Source organism: Triturus cristatus, chromosome 5_2, assembly GCF_964204655.1.
Source record: "Triturus cristatus chromosome 5_2, aTriCri1.1, whole genome shotgun sequence".
Lineage (NCBI taxonomy): Eukaryota > Metazoa > Chordata > Amphibia > Caudata > Salamandridae > Triturus > Triturus cristatus.
Genome location: NC_140588.1, coordinates 981,178,946 through 981,197,534, shown reverse-complemented (window position 1 = coordinate 981,197,534; position 18,589 = coordinate 981,178,946). Strand labels below are relative to the sequence as shown.

At 46.6% G+C, this 18,589-nt stretch overlaps 1 protein-coding gene across 2 annotated transcripts in view; it reads left to right on the top strand.

Moving 5' to 3' along the window:
• AMOT (angiomotin) overlaps positions 1–18,589 on the top strand; it is a 260,974-nt gene that overhangs the window by 196,764 nt on the left and 45,621 nt on the right. For both annotated transcript variants that reach the window (XM_085608217.1, XM_085608219.1), the window contains exon 10: positions 12,092–12,214. In XM_085608217.1, coding sequence (XP_085464343.1) covers positions 12,092–12,214 — 123 coding nt within the window. The remainder of the gene's footprint in view (positions 1–12,091; positions 12,215–18,589) is intronic.

The window sequence follows — 18,589 nt, the reverse complement described above, 5'->3', positions numbered from 1 at the left end:
TGGGACGTATACTGACACTAAGACAACCACTTTGCCCTCCATTCTCCCCACCAAGACAGTGTAACGTCCCCTATCATCGTGGAGCACCTCATCAATTTCCAACGGGAGCGAGTTCTTTACCATGATGCCCACACCCCTTGAGCCTGACGTGAAGCCCGAGTGGGCCACTAGGCGGTAGCCACGCCGATTCATGGCACAGAAGGAATTGCCAATAAGGTGTGTCTCCTGCAGAAAGACTACATCGGGCGAGAGTCGCTTCAAAAACTGCAGGACCACACCTCGTTTGATCCTGTCCCCCAGTCCATTAACGTTCCAAGACAACAAAGTTAATTCCCTACCCCCCATCATACACAGAAGCCATCATTCGTCCCCCCGAGAGCACCTTAGAACCAACACAAAAATAAGTTTGCCTTGTGATAAAAACGAACAACACCCCATCCCTGCCCACCCACCCCAACAGAACTCCCCCCTCCCTGCACCCCTGCATGAGCCCAAACAGCCCCCCCAACGTGCAGTGTGCCTGTCGCCCCGTAGATAGTTAAACTAACTAGACCCCCAGAGGAGGAGGGAGAACCCCCAAGAGACCCTACACAACCTCCATAGGAGGGGAACTTACACGATCAGACGCATGGTCAAAAGTGGCATCATTTTCGTCCCGAGCGAGGCCTAATATTAGTCCCTCAGTCCTGACCCGGCGAGCCCTCTCCCCCCACCGCTCCCCCCCCGCCCCCCCCGATCCCGATCCCCAGACAGAGTATCCAGCCAGTCCCCGGCCGCTTCGGGACGATCAAAAAAGTGCGTGCGACCATCCACCTCCACTCGCAGCTTAGCTGGGAAAAGCATGGCGTATTTGAGGTTTAGGTCCCGAAGACGGCGTTTGACACCGAGGAAGCTCAGTCTCTGCTTCTGGACCGCTGGGGTGAAATCAGGATAAAAATTAACGTCCATATTTTCAAGTCTAACCGGTCCCTGCAGTCTGGAGGATTGCAGGATAGCGTCTCTGTCCCGAAAATTGAAAATCCGGGCAATGAGAGGTCTCGGAGGGGCTCCGACCTTAGGCCTTCCCCCGGGAACCCTGTGGGCCCTCTCCACAGCGAAAAATTTACTCAGCCCCCGTGGCTGGAGATGGGTAACAATCAGGTCTTCCACGAAGAGGTCCGCCGCCGCCTCCTCACGTCCCTCAGGCACCCCGATGATGCGGATGTTGTTCCTCCGGGCCCGACTCTCGGAGTCCTCCAGGCGGCGATCCATCAGCGCACTCGCCTGACTAAGCCGGCGCACCTCCGTTTGTAGGGCCGCCACATCTGTCGTAAGGCCCGATGCGGTGTGGGCCAAAGAATCGACCCGGTCGTTGGTTTTGGAAAGATCGGCCCTTACCAGGCCAACATCCACGAGGACCGAGTCGATCTTCTGCGCCAGTGTATCGAAACGCTGGCCCACCGAGGCCTTCATCTCGGCGATGGCGCCCATGACATCCCGCAGAGTCAGATCCGTGGGCCGATCGGGGGCATCAGTAGGGCCCTCAGGGGACCTGCGTGGCACCTCGGGAGATCCCTTCTGGAGGGTATAGCGGTCCATGCTGTTGGACAGATGGACTGCTCCACGCCGGGTCGATTTTATCTTTGCCCGGTCACCATCTTGTTTCGTGGCCATGGTCCCAGTCTCCCGGTCGCACCAGCCACGTCGTGAAGGGCAGGCAGGGGGGGGGGGGGGGGCCACCTCAGATCTGCGGGGTGGATCACAGCCGGCGGGCAGGCAGGGTCTCCCAACGAGGCCACACCAACACACAAAGCCCCGCGACCCAACCTCGCAGAGACAGCAAGGGGGGTGCGAAAGTGAAAGTGCGGGGTACGCGAGTCGCCAAGCCCTGCCTGCCGCTGTTGTTCACTTTGTCACTGGATCGCCCCACAGCTCAAATCCGGGGTTCGGCGAGGAGAAGGCCGCAAACCTCAATCGGTGCTCACGCCGGTGTCCGGGGTCCGATTTGGAAGCGGGAAACGGGTGCCACCTCAGCTCAGGCTCACCAACACAGTCCCCTCATCTGGGACAGGATAATTTCAGGATAGTCGTAGGAGGTCGCGGAGGTCCTCGGGAGCCTCGCACCTACGCGGCCATCTTGGTTGCGCGCTAGGCTCCTCCCCCCAAAACCCCCATTCTTGACTGTGCATGCTGAACGAATGGTACTCAGGACCAGGGCTGCGTTTTTGCCTAAGGTGGTAACTCCTTTCCATCTGGGGCAATCCATTACCCTCCCTACCTTCTATCCTCCCCCTCACCCTTCCAAGGAGGAGGAGAGACTTCACTGCTTGGACCCTAAGAGGGCGGTGTTCTTTTACCTGGACAGAACAAAGGACATCAGAGTTGATGACCAGCTCTTCGTGGGCTTTGCTGGCTGCAGGAAAGGTCGAGCGGTGCACAAGCGCACCCTTTCCAGGTGGATTGTCTTGTGCATCAAGATTTGCTACTCCCTGGCTGGTAAGGAACCTCTGGAAGGTTTGAGGGCTCATTCCACTAGAGCAAAGTCTTCCACGTCTGCTTTGTCTAGGGGTGTTCCTGTGGAGGACATTTGTAGGGCGGCAACTTGGGCCTCCCGCCACACCTTCGCAAAACATTATTGCTTAGACACCAAGGTGAGGAGGGACGGACATTTTGCGCAATCCGTCCTGCAGGACTTTCTGGTATAGAAGGGTGGACACCCTCCTCCGGGAGTGGGGACTGCTGTGGAATCTATTCACAAGGTGAGGTATCCACTGGCAGATGTATCCATCAGAAGAACAAGTTACTTACCTTCGGTAACGCTTTTTCTGGTGGATACAGTATCTGCCTGTGGATTCCTCACTGACCCACCCGCCTCCCCGTTGTCCATCCTTCTATACCTGTAATTCTATGCCTGTATTTCTATTGATGGTGTTTCAAATGTGTTTATTACTGTCAAAGGCATTATGTTATTTCTTGTGCTTTGTTATTTATTCTCCACACTGTGTGTGTTGATCTGCATATTGTGTACTGTGTATACTGTGTATATATATATTGCTGTCAGTCCATCCGTGTGCCTCGAAGGCACGGAAAAAAGGGGCGGAACTGACGTCATCACGCTGACGAGGTCTTCTTATGGAGCCGGTGACGTCAGCGGAGTCGCGAGCGGAGCCGTGTCTCTGTGACGTCGTCGTCGACCCCATCGGCGTGGACTGCTCAAAAGTTTCCGAATGTTGCTGGCGCAGGGGATATTCACAAGGTGAGGAATCCACAGGCAGATACTGTATCCACCAGAAAAAGCGTTACCGAAGGTAAGTAACTTGTTCTTCGGGCTCAACTGTTCTCATTGGAGCAGCGTTAAGACTGATTTGCATATAGCTGGGTCCAAACAGAGGTGGCAAGGTGTGCAAAATAATGATGGACTGGGATGCGGCCCAAGTAATTACCAGTGACTGAGATCAATTCAAGCATTTCATCCATCATGTTTTGTATTCCTTGATAGTCCGTGGGAGTAGCACTGAAAAATAAAGTGAACGTCCCACAACTCGCAGTCTTTGGGCATTCACAGTAATTTTTTCATGTAATTTCCCTGGAAATGCAAGCATGCATGCATATATACTCTGTCAAAAGACCGAGTAAATGTCTTTGCAAGGGAATGAAACGTCCTCATACTTAATTGGGTATAGAGGAAGACGCTTCTCGATGCGTGAAATTATTTCTGTTTAGGGGCATAAAAACGATCTGTGCTGTAACACATTTCAGTTGCATGTACATGCGGAGAATATTCTTCATAGCTAATCTCTGTATGTAGCAGTTTTGCACGTTGTGTTATTGCTGCTAATCGAAGAGTAGTGTAGTTTCAAAGAGTACTCCTGGAAGTTTTTGAGATTCCTTTAAAAGTCATAGATCAGCTCCAAGTATAACAGTAATCACACAAGAGCTGAATCTTGACTTATAAACGTTGGACGTTGCAAATCCTCACTATAGTCTCCCAGTATCTCAAAATATACATTTGTGTTAGGTCTTACCACCTCCTCAAGCCCCCTCAATCACGTGCTGGTGCTTCTGATCCAGTCTCAGTAATACCCAGGACAACATGTTTGATCTTTACTAGGTGCCCCACTGCTTCTTGGGGCTAGCTCGATGCTTTGTCAAAAAGAATTAATAAGGTCAGTGGTTGTTTCATTATGGGTCTTTGACACCTTACTGCCCCAGTGTTCTGCCGTTACACCTGGTCACTTTTGCAAGTTTCTGTAAGGCTGTGCTTTTGAACCCTCCGAATACAAAGAGCTCTGAAACTCTTCCGACACTCACCCCCCAGTCACAGATCTGGGTTGAATCCATCATAGTTCAAGAGCTCACTTCACCACTCCAGTTCAGACTCTGCTATATGAAAATCAGTCTTGACCATGAACCTCATTGGACATCACAGTCCGAACTGCCAAGCCAGGTCTTTCCTGGAACGGAAACAAGCATCCTGGGACCGGTTTCGGGTTAACACCCCTCATCAGCCAGGCTAGCTTGAATCCAGTGGGGGTGAGTGTCTGAAAAGTTTCAGCACTCTGTCCATCTCCTTGTGTTTGCTTTGTTCTCCTTAAGTTGGCAGGGTATGCCCAGACTTGGATCCCTTGCTCACTTTGCCACTAGATTTAAGGTAGCCTGGCTGATTAAGGGTATTAGCCCGAAACCAGTCCCAGGGAAGACCTGGCTCGGCAGTTCTGGCTGGATTATCACCATGAGGAATAGGGTCAAGACTGATTTGCATATGGCTGGGTCTGAACTGAGGTGGCGAAGTGAGCTAAAGAACTATGATGGATTCAACCCGGATCTGTGACTGGGGGTGAGTGACTGAAAAGTTTCAGCACTCCGTCCATCATCTCCTAGTGTTTAAGTTTTCAGGTCATCCCTAATAAAAATGTAAGGAAATAAATTTACATAGAATACGTTTGTGTAGATTGACATGCTCTTTTTAAACCTCGCCTAGATTTTGCTCTTCGTTAGGTCAATGAGCCACGCCCTGTCTAGTCTGGATGATATTTAAACAACCATGTATGAGATACTACTATTTAGCGTCTTCGCGTGTTAATTTGCAGCCCTTGCAGTTTAAAGGTGGATGAGTGAAATATATTGGGAGTGTTCATATGGCATGAAGGTTGGGTGTTGCATCACTTTCCCTTTGTTTTATTGCCTTTTAAGATAGCATACATTACCATGTTTACCAAACACATTGTATGACTGATATCACTTTCCTTTTGGTTGAGTAAGTATATGCACCCTCTCCTTTCACCTCCTTTCCCTGTGACCTCTCAATTTGTTACCTGGTGGCCCTTGTATGCTCATCGGTAGTCCCGTCGCTACTTCTCCATTTTCCCTGCTTGTTACCTTCCCCATTTTTTCTCAGTAGGGTGTCTTCTGTTGTTGTTCCGTTGCATCAGGGCTATTGCCCTATGCCCCGTTTTGTTGAAATGTATTTATTTTCTATAAATAAAATAGGCTTTTATTGTAGAACTTAATGTTTTAGTTCTTTTTGGATTCAGGCCTTTTTATGGTATGACTTAGTTCACCTTTCAGGGATCTATTCCAGGCCAAATTGTTTACTGCTTGAAAGGAAAACCGAATTCTAAAAATGAATCTTCCTGGTGCCACACTGAAGATCAGCACGGAATATTCCAAAAGGTTTTAGTCACTAACCTAAGTCTGTTCCGTTTGCGTTGCCCAACTATAATTTAAAAAAAAATGTTTGTCCTCTTCTCGCAGGTTTCATTAAGTTTACTGTTAGTGAAAACTCATGCGATGTTACACTGAAGAACTAAAGTTGACTAATTGCATGGGTGAAAGGCCAGGATCATTCCTAAAAGGCGGCTGTCTTTGTGGGTGAACCTTCATAGCGTGCCCCGCCTCATTTGTAACACTCTTACGCATTGAAGGCCACCTGAATGAACAGTTAGTTGAAAGGTGCTGCCAGTTCACCACTTTTGGACTATTGAAATTCTCCCTGCATCCCAACATGTTCTGCATACTATTGGGCAGCACAGTGTGGTGACAGATTCACAGGCAGCCTGAGGGTGGTAACCGGGCACCATCCAAGGAACGTCTTGGTGGGGCTGAGGACAGTCGTGGCCAGCCAGCCTTCCGCTCTGTTTATGTGGCCTCCTGCTCTGAGATTTATCCTTGGGAACCAGATCACATTTCGCAGAAATTCTTGTGTGTTACACTCTGTTTACCATGCAGGAACAGTGCTCCGCTGTGTAAAGGACATCACGCAGCAGGACTGTGATGCCATACTTTGGAGTCTTCTCACTGAACCGGGTCAGGGCGAGCTTGTTGCATGCACCCCTCCAGCACATGATAGATAAATGCCTCCTCGGTTCTTGTAGCACAGCCTAACACTGGCTCTTTATGGGCATCTTGCACAATATCCAGTGTGCTGCGCCAGACCTATGATGACTGAGCGGCTAGAATAGATCGCGCCGGAGTACAAGCCCACTTCTGCGTGAGCCGTACAAAGCCAGTGGGTCATTCCAGTGGTAAACAAGCATTGGCAGTACCAATAGGTCTGGCTTTAAAGGGATATTGTATGGTAACGTGGACCAATTATTACAAGTAAATAGCGTGGAAATAGATATTTATGTGGAAGCAAAGAACTGTGAAATAATATTGGTGTAGGTTAAAATGTCATATGACAGTTGCATTGTCAAGCCAGAGCAAAAAATCCATGTCGATTAATGACTGACCTGCTCCAATCTGTGCTGCTGCTAGAGAAAAACAATATACATTATGTAGTTATCTAAGACACTTTAATAGCATTCCAATGTCTTGTGTGTACCCCTGAAAGCTTACACAGCTGGATAAATTAACTAAATGATCACTGCTGTGGAGGGCAAACACTTTTTTGTGGAAGCACAGAACTTTTTACCCAATCAAAACATTTTCTCCTGGCCTCCAACATGTGGGTGGTGCCAAAGCCACTCTCTAGTGATGCTCACATAATTGTCTGTTGAAAACTGCGCTGTCAAGCCAGACCATAAAAAAGGTACAGTATTTTTCTGCAGACGAGTAGGAACAAACTGCCTGGAAGGTAATGCGACCCCGCGGTGTTATTCTAGCAGGTTTTACGTGATAATTTACAATCTGAGTAAAGGGAGTACGAACTTGAATCAGTGCAGTGAACAGTCCTATGGTCCTTCACCTCCAGCTGTTGCCTACCGCGCTATGTCGACTTGGCTCCCATTTGCTACTTTGGGGTATCATGTGTGAGAAGTTGGCCTGGTATATGCTGACCACTAATTAAAGTGGGCACCTTGTACCAGTCCAAACAACCCTTAGTGATGCGGAAAAGTGCTGCTGCCGGGAAGATGAAGTGTCCGGTGGAATCCAAGCCTGGATCCGAGGTGAGAAGAACCTGAAAGCAGCGGGGACAGAGAGTGGGTCACTTCACAGTGACCAGGGGTACGGTAGACGAATGCCCACCGATGTCTGGTGTTTTAAGGTGAGAAGAGGTGCAGCCACCGGGACCAGGAGACGTCTACGACGACCAAAGTCCGGAGATGAGCTGTCCCACGAAGGATGCCGAGTGCTGGGGGGGTCAGTGTCTGGATTGAACACCAACAAGACTTGGCAACTGCAACCCACGATGGCAGAGGAAAGATGCTTCGGTGAGGACCATCAAGGTCCTGGGGACTCTCCAAGCTATGGAGATTCAGGGCACGTCTGGAGCAACCAGGAAAGCCCATGGAAAGTCAAAGTTACCTTCACAGGGACCCACAGGCCAACGGACCAGGGATCGCGAAGAGACCTCGAGCTGAGTCACAAAATACCAGCCCACCGAACGCTCATGGAGTGTAGGCCGGAAATTTTAGGTGGGATTACTGCTCGGGGTCAGGACTAGAAATAACCCAAAGCACAGCCTCCGGGATCGCCAAAAAGCATATGCTGCTGCAAAAATACGCGGTGCACAGGGGTTCGGGTTGCACGGTCCCCACAAGGGATACGGGCCTCAGAATTGCTGAGAGCGCAGATCAACCTCCGAGACCTCGGGAACCCACCTCCTGTTACAGAAATCTTAAGAGTCCTCAGGAGCTCGGGAGATGCAAACCGGTCAGATGCGTTTAGGTGCCTGCCTTGCAGGGGAGTAATTCCTTTACTCCAAGGGAGATTATCCAGTGTTGTGCAGATCGTCTAAGTCCTTGGTTTCTGTAGCAGAGTTTAGTCCAGGTAAAATCTAAAGTCCTGTAGTCAGGGATTCCTACTTTATACCCAAGGAATGGGTGGGACAAACTCTGGGGACCCACCTATGGGAGGGTCAGGTCAGAGGGGTGGCTACACCCATGTCCTTTGTCCAGTTTCGCGCCAGAGCAGGAGCAAATAGCTCCTGCAACCGGTTTGAGCTGGACTATGCACAGGGACACCAAATGTACACCCAGTGCAGACTTCAAAGCACTCTGAGTGCACCCACCCATCCCTAATACACTAAAGCCTGTCTGGGAGGTGGTCACACCTCCCTGGGACAGGAAACCTATTGTCAAGCCTTCCCCTGCTCGAGCTTGGCTCAGCAGCAGGAAGGCAGACTCTTGTCTGTGGCTGGCAGCATCCATTTTCTGCCCAGGTCGAGAAAGCTGGTATCTGGTAGCCCGGTGTGTCACATATGTTCCTTTAGGAGGGTGGAATCATACCTCCTCCGCGAGTTACTGGCGGGGAGGTATGATCCCAAGGTGTTTGACACCAAACACGACATGTTTCTATGCAGCCGTTTTAAAGTTAGCATTTACTGCGAGGTTACAATGCACTTAAATATATATGGTTGGCTGCCTCGGTTCCGAAGGCTGCAGAGGGGCTCTGCTCATGCAGGTGCACCCTCTCACATAAAATCCAGCACCCTGCCTTTAGGATTGATAAGGCGTGCCATAGGGGTGACTGATATATAGTGAACCTATATCTAAGTAAGGGGTGCATGCACCACCTTACACAGGCTGCAGTAGCAGACCTGTGGTGTCATTTTGAATGGCCTCTCAGGGGTGGCACAAAACATGCTGCAGCCCCTGGGAGGCCTCTGGGGTACCTAGGCCCTGTGTACATAGTATACCATATACTAGGGACTTCTAAGGGTACCCCAGAATCCAATCTGGAGTGTACCTAAAGTACATGCAATCAATTTAGAGGAGAAAGCAGCTAGACTGGGGTCCTGGATAGCATAATCCCAGTCAGACTAAGTCGAAATCAGTGATACATCAGCAAAAAGTGGGGGTAACTATAAGAAGCAGATCCTACTCTCCTACATCATGTTACGTAGTTGTGGGACTGAATTACTTCTGCAGGAAGCCTACGTTTTCACATCTCCCATGTGCTTCCAGCGATGCGTCTTCGTGCCTCAGTATGGTTTTCTGACCTGTGTGCACCCGGTCTCCTTTTTTCGTGATAGAGCTTCATGTGCAGCCCTCTTGAGAAACTGACCTCCTCTTCCTGCTGATGAGTCTTGAGCTACATATGACACTGTGAAGACAAAACATTATCTTTTCTTTGCTATTTGTTTTCACTTTAGCATCTTGTACTCTGATTAACCTTTCCAGCTCAAACCTAGTTTAAAGACATGCATTCTCTGCCCAAAGCAGTTCTCTGTGCCTGATTTGCACCAGGCCCAGATCACAATTTTCAGCACTTTGGTAAATTACAAGGTTTCATGGCACTAGATTGTCACATGAGAGAAGGAAATGGAAGTCAAAGGGCTGGAACACTTGCATGTTGACTATTTCTTGAAACAGAGGATTAGTAATGAAAGAAGCAGGGATTCCAGATCCTCCTATCCAAGATGTGGAAAATTTTATTTCCCTTTGCTGACAGGTGAGTCTTCGAAAGGCTGTAGAACAGACGGATGGTATTGTTGCAGTGGTAGGAAGGTTGATCGAGAATCAACGCGACAGATGTGCTGGTTTTGTGGGAAATATAGTCTCCGGAGTTAATTATTTCTGTTTTAATGGATTGAGTTTACTTCATATCACCACCATCTCATGGATTTCATCCAGGAGATCTATTGGAGGCACAGTGGGCTTCGCAGAGTGCTTGCGACTGAGTGGGTTCGAGGGTGCCAGTACTATCCCTCCGCTATCCTTCTGAATCCAAATAACTTACTAACATGTCCACGACTCAAATTACTTTCATATTTCACTATACTAATTCAACACTAATCCTTTATGGGTTCGGGAGTAGCATACTATTCATCAAAAAAGCGCTTCAACATCCCCTCAAGGGTAACGGGCGCTATATAAATGTTTCTTTTCCCTCTTCTATCCCTCCGCTATCCTTTTGATTACAAATAACTGACTAACCTATCCACCACTCAAATTACTTTCATAATTCACTATGCTAATTCAACACTAATCCTTTATGGGTTCCGGAGTAGCGTGCTACTCGCCGAAAAATCGCTTTGACGCCTCGTCAGGCGTAGTAAGCACTATATAAATGAAATTACAATACAATATAGTACCCTGACTTGTACGAAGGTCTGTAGGGGCCCGCTATCAACATTAAGGACTCCTTGTTAAAGCCTCTAAGTCTGGTTGATAAAGCACTTGGTCTTTGATGTGAAGTTCCCCAGGTCTGGAAACTTTAGGGGTAATTAATCTTCCACCCAATATCCTAGTGAAGTCCATTTGCCATGTCTAAAGTCCTTATCTTCCGTCCTGGTTCGTCCTTGCTCCCCTCTCAACTTGAGGTGTGTGCACTGACCTCTAGACACCTGTGGAAATGTGGCACTGATGCCTTAGACCAGATTTGGACCGGCCACACAGCGAGATCCATACGTTGGCGACCAGTGTATGCTTACAGTATTAGAGCTGCGTCGGAGTGTACCATTCCACTGGTCCTGTAGTATGTGCTCTGCGTCGCAGACTGGCTCTGGGTTGTCAAAAATGGATTTCATTTGTATGCTTTTGCAGCATCCATATCACAATGGAATTGTTCGCCCTAGAGTTAAAACCCTTCGTAGAATTTGTCTGTTATTTAGCTATTGACTATAATGAAACGCTATATTGCCAGGTATTTTACAGACTTGGCTGTTGCCAGCCCAGTCGGAAAGTAATGGCCTTTTCCTTGCACGGAACAAGAAGTAAGTAAGCTGGTGACAACTTGTTAACATCATAAGCGCAAACACTTTTTCATGCCATTGTCGGGCAGTAATCTTTTCTGTTGACTGCAGTTTTGTGCAGATAAATAAGACACAAGCTTTCTCCGCTATCGGGGGGTGGATACCTTTATCTCTCGGTTCAGCAACCAATGCATCTCTTTTGATTGTCGAAATCCATTTACTATGTGTTCTAAAGTATTATTATTTTCCACATCTGACGCTTTTTATAATTTTGGTGGTTACATTTGGGCAACCACACTTATTCTGAGCTGAAGGGCTCATTATGTAATAAGATAGAGAGGTTATCTGGTACAGATGTGACTTTATTTCTATCCTGCATATTAGCCTGTTTAGGAGCTGCCAAACACACTAAGGGTCTGATTTAGATCTTGGCGGATGGGACACTTCATCACAAATGTGACAGAGATCCCGACTGCCTTACTACAAGTGCATTATATCCTATGGCACTAGCAATACGGCAGACGTGATCTCTGTCACATATGTTACGGAGTATCCCACCTGCCAAAATCTAAATACGGCCCTAAGTGTCTTGAGAGACAAAATCAAGATTATACATCCTGGCACCCTTTCACTGGTTTGGTTGGGCTGCCAGCCTGTGGCAACCCGTGTACTACACTGGGAACCAGATTCCTTTTAGCATATGGGGTTGTGTGCTAGGTATGCATAAACCTCCTAATCTGCTTTTTTAGTTCCCCTAAGAAATTCCGTGTCCGAAGATGTTGAAGGATTTTTTTTTTTTAAACCAAAACGTGGGCCATTCACGTAATCAAGACGCAAGGAAATGCTCTTGTAACAGTAGGTTTTAAAATTATTCTAGATTGACATGCTCAGGTTTATGACCCCTTCCAGTGATTGTGCTCAGCAGCTTTTACAGACTGTCCTCCTTCATTTAGGATATAACAGACAGACAGCAAGGACCTTGCCTTAAGTTTAAATGTCTTTGCTTTTCTTACCAATGCTCTCTTTTGTTTCTAGGGACACAACCGTGATCAGCCATTCACCCAACAACAGTTATGATACGTCGCTAGAGGCTCGCATTCAGAAGGAAGAGGAGGAGATCTTGTCGGCCAATAGGAAATGTGTGGACATGGAGGGCAGGTAAGAAGGAGAGGGGTAAACGGTTCTCCAAATTTAAAGGATGCCTGCCCTTTTCTGAACTTCCTGCAGTTGCATGATTAAGATCAAAGGGACATGTGGCAAGCTTGATTCAGTGAAGTGTCTCCCAAAAATAGCAGCATATTGCCTCATGGGTACTTCAAAGATGCCAAACTATAAATGACTTCCAATTGTCATAATATCAATAACCATGAGGTGGGCATGGCTTTTCTAGTCCGTAAGGGATGGTTTGAGCATGTGTTACTGCAGATCGTGTGCTGTCCACTCTCCTGCCATCTAGTGTTGGGTTTCTAATATTAAACTTTGTTTCTTCAAAGCCTTTCCGTCTGTTGGAAGCATGCAGCAAATTACTTGTGATCATGTCCCCAAAACTCAGTGCACCAGGACGCAGACAACACTTTTGATTCACTTTCCTGCTTTCGGGTTCAGAGCTGTTTCCAGCGTGCTGTGTCGAGAAGCTGAATACTGGAGTTGTAAGGAAAGCAATAAATCAGTCCCGTAGTCCTAGATGCTGCAGGGAAACATTCTCAACTTCAAGTTTTTATCAAGTATCCAGAGAGCAGAATTTAAGAATCACTTACTTGGGTGGAAGTCGTAGTAAATACTCCCTTTGAACTAGGTCCAATTTGTAATGCTTGATTCTTTTGGTCAGCCTTTCATAGGGTCTGTAGTTTGTTTATTGAGGTGCCACAGTGAAGGTAAGTGTTAAATGCATAAGGCTTTTCAGTGCTGGAAAAACGTTCTGCACCGGCAGGATACACAACTAGGTGCACTTCGCATTAATGGAACAATTAGTCTTAAGTCCCTTCCGGGTGCCTATGGGGAAGACTTTGATGACTCCAGTTTTGGGATAGTAAGGTAAGACTGATTTTTCAATCTAGATGTCAACATGGAGGAGCAGAACCAACCTTCAAGCCGGTAAGAGGGCTCCAACGCAAGAGAGCACAAACTCATGCACACTGCCTAGGACAAGATTACATCTACAAGTAGGTAATACTCGCTCCCCACCAACTGACAAAATAACCATGGACATACCTCAAGAAGGTTGGCCTTAAAAGGAGTTTGGACTTCATGAAATGATCCTTCAAGGAAGGACTAAACCAGAGAAAAAGTTAAACCCACAAAAAAGAGATTGTCTTTGAAAACCTGACCACAAAAGCACTGAAAAGAGATTTCTGGGACCAAAGTAGTTGAACTCCGAAAGAGGCACCGGAAAATCCACCATGGTTGGTGCGCAGTGAGGTTTTTGGGCGGAGCTTAATTTCGATCAGGATCCCCATAGAGAATAAAAAGAAATAACAAAGGGCAGTGACATGAACACTGAGGAAGACCAACCACCTGTAGATAAGAAACCACCCTGGATGCACACTGATCCAGATAGTGGACACAGCCACCCAAGAGGCAAGCATTTAAATGACCTTTGAGGTCATCTCTCAGAAATCTTGGCTTTTTCTAGACCAAAGAAAAGCTAAGTATGTTATAACAATTTATAGAGCGCACTAATACCCGCAGGTGTCTAGGCGCTCACGGTCTATCATGCTGTGTCGGGCAAACCTAATTACTAAAAAGCCATGTCTTGAGCAGTTTCCTGAACTCGAGCATGGAGGAAGACTTCCTAAGGGAGAGCGGGAGGGAGTTCCATTCCTCTATTGAATTGAAGCTAAAACTCCCCAAGCCCCCCCTCCCGCCAACCCCCCCCCCCCTCCCCCCCCCCCCCCCCCACTAGTCCTTTCGACTCTGGGGGTGGACCTCAGGTATGCATTGGCAGAGCGAAGCAATCTATTAGGAGAGTACCAGCTAAAAAGGTCCCAAAGAAATTGTGGTCCCTCTCTGTGCATTGCCTTATATACAATGCAGAGAGCCTTGAATTTGACCTGCTGACCAACTGGTAGCCATTGCAATTCCTGAATCCCTGCTCTGATAGACTGGTATTTGGGAACATCCAGGACCAGTCTAGCCGCGGCATTTTGTACCGCCTGCAACCTTGTAAGTAAATTGGATTGTAAATTAAGATACAATCCATTACAATAATCTCATTTGGATAAAACTGGGGAGGTCAGTACTGTTTTTCAGGTATTTATGGGGATAAAAGGCAGAATCTTGCGTAAAATTCTACTTGTGAGGAAAGAAGAGGATACCACCTTGGAGATTTGGGACTTAAGGTTGAGTTTTTCATCTATAATGACCCTCACATTTTTTGTCTTGGCTACTGGTGTGGGGGGGAGGGGTGTGCCCAGGGAGACTGGCCACTAAACTTGTGACCATTGAGGTGAAAGGTTTCCAAACAGCACCACCTCAGTTTTGCTTGAGTTGAGCTTCAAGCAGTGCCTGCCCATCCAGTGGCTCAGGGTGACCATACAGTCATGATGTTTGATGGAGTGATTAATAGTCTTGTCCACTGCTGAGATAACCAACTGAGTATCGGCCGCATATGAGGTGGGTATTAAATCAAAACGTCTAATCAGGGGAGCTAGTTCAGAGATATAAATATTAAAAAGCGTAGGGCTTAATGAGGACCCCTGTTGCACCCCACATGGCAGGACAAAAGGTGCTGACTTAAAATTGCCCAAGTGCACAGATTAAGTTCTGTCCGAAAGGAATGAAGTTACAAGGGAAAGGGTCTTTCCTCCTATCCCTATGTTTCTGGGACGTTCGACCAAAAGCGTATGGTCCACGGTATCAAATGACGCGGACAGGTCGAGGAGAACGAGGGCTGCCGACTCTCCACCATCTAGTGCCTTATGGATTTCCTCTGTGGTTTTTATTAGAGCCGTCGCTGTACTATGACCCGCTCTGAAACCAAACTGACTCTGGTCTAGGATTTTATTCTCTGCAATGAAGTTAGAGAGTTCAGTATTTAACAGTTTCTCAATAATTTTTGCGGGGAGTGGGGAGCCTTGCGATAGGACAGATCTGTTATGTCCAAATTCGTGTTTTTTAAAGAGGCAGTTTACAGGCCTGTTTCCACAGAGAAGGGAAGAGCCCTTGTGATAGCATCAGATTAAACATATTAGTTAGCAGTGGGCTAATAATATGACTAATGCTTTGAAGGATCCTAGAAGGGCAGGGATCGTCTGGGGATCCTGATTTAGTTATTGAGTGTAGCTATTGGAACTGAAGAGGCGGGGGAGAAATTCAAAAATGATACTTTGTCTGTAGCTACTTGTTCTGTGCCTTTAGCGTTTAGGTTTGTGGTTGGCAAATTGGTCATATATTTGGCCCACCTTGGATTTGAAGAAATAGGCAAAGGAGTGCTGCAAAATTTTTACATTTTGATTAGAATTGGCGGCGTCATCCTTGGGGATTGTGGCTAAGTTTTTTATTGTCTTAAAAAGTTCTTACTGGAATTACCGGCCTTTTCAATTTGCAACGTAAAATACTGGCTCTTTCCAGCAATTAACTTTTGCTTGTAATCTGCCAGCATTTTTTTTTACAGATCTTTTTCTGATGCTTTATAGTTTTTCCTACACCTTCTTTCTTGCCTTCTGCAGGCTTGTTTATCTAATCGTAGGGCCTCCGAGAACCAAGGGACCAAAGGCATCTTTCTGTTTTTATTGATCACTGTGATAGGTGCTACTATGGCAAAGCTGGACTCCAGCCACGATGCGTAGTTTATGGCTGAAACCTCTACTTCTAAATCCAAATCTGGTTGGCTTTGTGCTAACTGGTTTTCCAGTACGCTCTGGTCAATTTTATGCCATGATCTACCAAGGGTCTTAGTGCTAGACGTGTTAACAATATTCGAACGAGGCAAATTGTAACTGAATAAAATAGCATAGTGGTCAGACCCGGTCAGGGGGGGGGGGGGGGGGGTATACCTATCCTAGAAATGGCTGGGTTATTAGTAAACAACCAATCTAAAGTGTGTCCTGCTAGATGGGTGGGGTGATGTATGAGCTGCTGCAGTCCTAGTTCTGATGTGACGTCGAGAAGCTCCTGTGTTTCCCTATCATCTAGTATATCAAGATGAAAATTCAGGTCGCCTAGAATAGTGAAATATTTGAATTGAAGACCTAACTCTAATAGAGGATGAAAATTGGCCAGGAAGCTATTTCTGGGCGATACATCAATATTCCATTAAATGTCACTTTTTCAATAAGAGAGATTTTAAAATGGATTGCCTCGCATGCTGATGAGGGTAAAAATTAGCAATGTGTAAAAAGCTTGTTCCTATGAATACGAGCAAGCCGCCCCCTTTTTTAGCTTGTCTATCCTGTCTAACAGCTTCATACCCATGAGGAACTGCGATGTTAAAATCAGGATCAGATGTTTGTTCGACCCAAGTTTCCATCATAAATAAAACATCCAATTTATTGTCAGTAATAAATTCCGCGATTTCATTCTTGTGTTTAATCAATGACCTAGCGTTGATAAGCGCTAACTGGAGCTCTATATTATTTGTGACGGAGATGGCCAGGTTTCTATCGGGTTTAAGCATCGGCTGAGAGCTCCTGGAGATGTTAGTGAGACATTCTGGGCATTGAGAATAATCTGCGCTTAACAGCGCTTCACAAGAGAACATGCATGCCTTACTCCTAGGCCGTCAAAGGGCATGGAAGCTCTCCCCCGAATATTTAAGAATGTGCTTAATTTGAGTATTTGGGCCAGGAGTTCTGGCCTGGGGCGGGCACAGATGGGTGCAGACGGGCTTGCCTTTGGCACGTCCGCTGTGCGTCCTTTCCAGCCTGCACCTAAATAGGTGCCCCTGGAGACTAGAGTGTCAACCGGGGCGGAAGTGAGGCCCCGGAAGTGAAGTCAGTAAGGGGTCTACTCTCCGCTTCAATCGTTCGAAACAGTGGACCGCTTTCGGTCCGCTGGTACTCCTTGACATACTGGTACTCCTTGACATACTTTACTACCAGTTCAGTCACCAAATAGTCACAAACACTCATTTAGTGTATTATTGCAAAGATCCAGAACATCCATCTCTGAATCCAGTGAATGCGAAAAAAGATGATGATGCATGGAACAAGTACCAAATAGATGCTGCAGGTGAAGAACAATTAAAGACATACCCCAAACAGGTTTCGCCATCGGATGAGAGTACATCCTGTCACAAAATACTCTAAAGAGTTGTTTCCATCAGAGGGTAACAACGAAAGTGGAGGTGGAAGTGGTGGACTTCCTCATTACAACGTTCACTTGCACCGAACGAAAAAAATAAATTTCTCTCCGTTAGACTGCCTTGAGTACACATGGAAACTTCAGTACAATATTTCCCCACCTAGGGGAAGCATAAGTTGAAAGCAGAACTGCAAGGCCATATGTACATAAGAGAGCATTTGGTTCCTGAATCTCTAGTTGTATACACAGCACACAACATGGGTTTTTGCAGTGCACAGTGAGTTAGCTGTTCCCAGCTAGAGAAAGTAATACAAAGATTGATGCAGCAGAGAAGAGATTGGCCGTTGGGGCAATAATACAATAACATTGCGAACTCCCAACTCTGTCCAGACCTAATGACAGATGTCAGTGGGAAGGAATATAAGAAATGAGTGAATATTTTCTTGAAAACTCAGTGAAACACTTTATAATTCCAGCATATACTGTGCACAAGACTCCGCACAAAGACCAATGAGCATGTGCTTGCCTTTGGATATCAGGTTTTGCTTTTGTTTGGAAGTCTAAAAGCTTCTCTTAGCTATTGCATTCATTTGGAAATGCTTGTGTTCGAAAAGTTGATGGTTTGGAAATGGTTGAATAGTTGATGAAAAACTTGAAAAAAGATACCAAAACGACCAAACTAATGGGGACAGAGCGGGAACTCAACAATATCTTTAGTATTGCAGAGAACAAGCTCACAGGCCTAGTTTGAATCCAAGAGTCTTAAGTCACATCAGACATACTAAACTGTTGAACAACAGCATTGCAAACACCTTCCATGGTAAGCATGGGATACTCTTGCGTTATGGAGAACAATGCAGGTTGTTCAGTTAGCACTGAAAGAGTTCCTAGAAAAAAACTGTTCAGCAAAGTGCTCTTAATCCATCCATACAGACAACATGACCAACATTTATTACTTTTAATAGCAAGAAAGTGCTCTTTTGCCTTTGCTTTTAATAGTGGCACAATCCATTTGGCATTAGGCACAGTGCCTTCAAAATAATTCACTGACTACCAAGCATGGAAAATGACTTAGACCTCCGGAGCAGAAACCACCAGGAGATTCACAAATGGGTGATAAACACTTTTTAAATGCTGCTTCAAAAATGGCAGACCCCAGATTTCGACTTGTTTCCCTCATATGCCACTAAAAATTTGCCAAGTCATTGAGAAATTTCTTGGATAAACTGGTCATGGATATTTGCATGTGATCCCTCCCCTATTAGTGCTAAATATGCCGTTCACAAAAAGCAC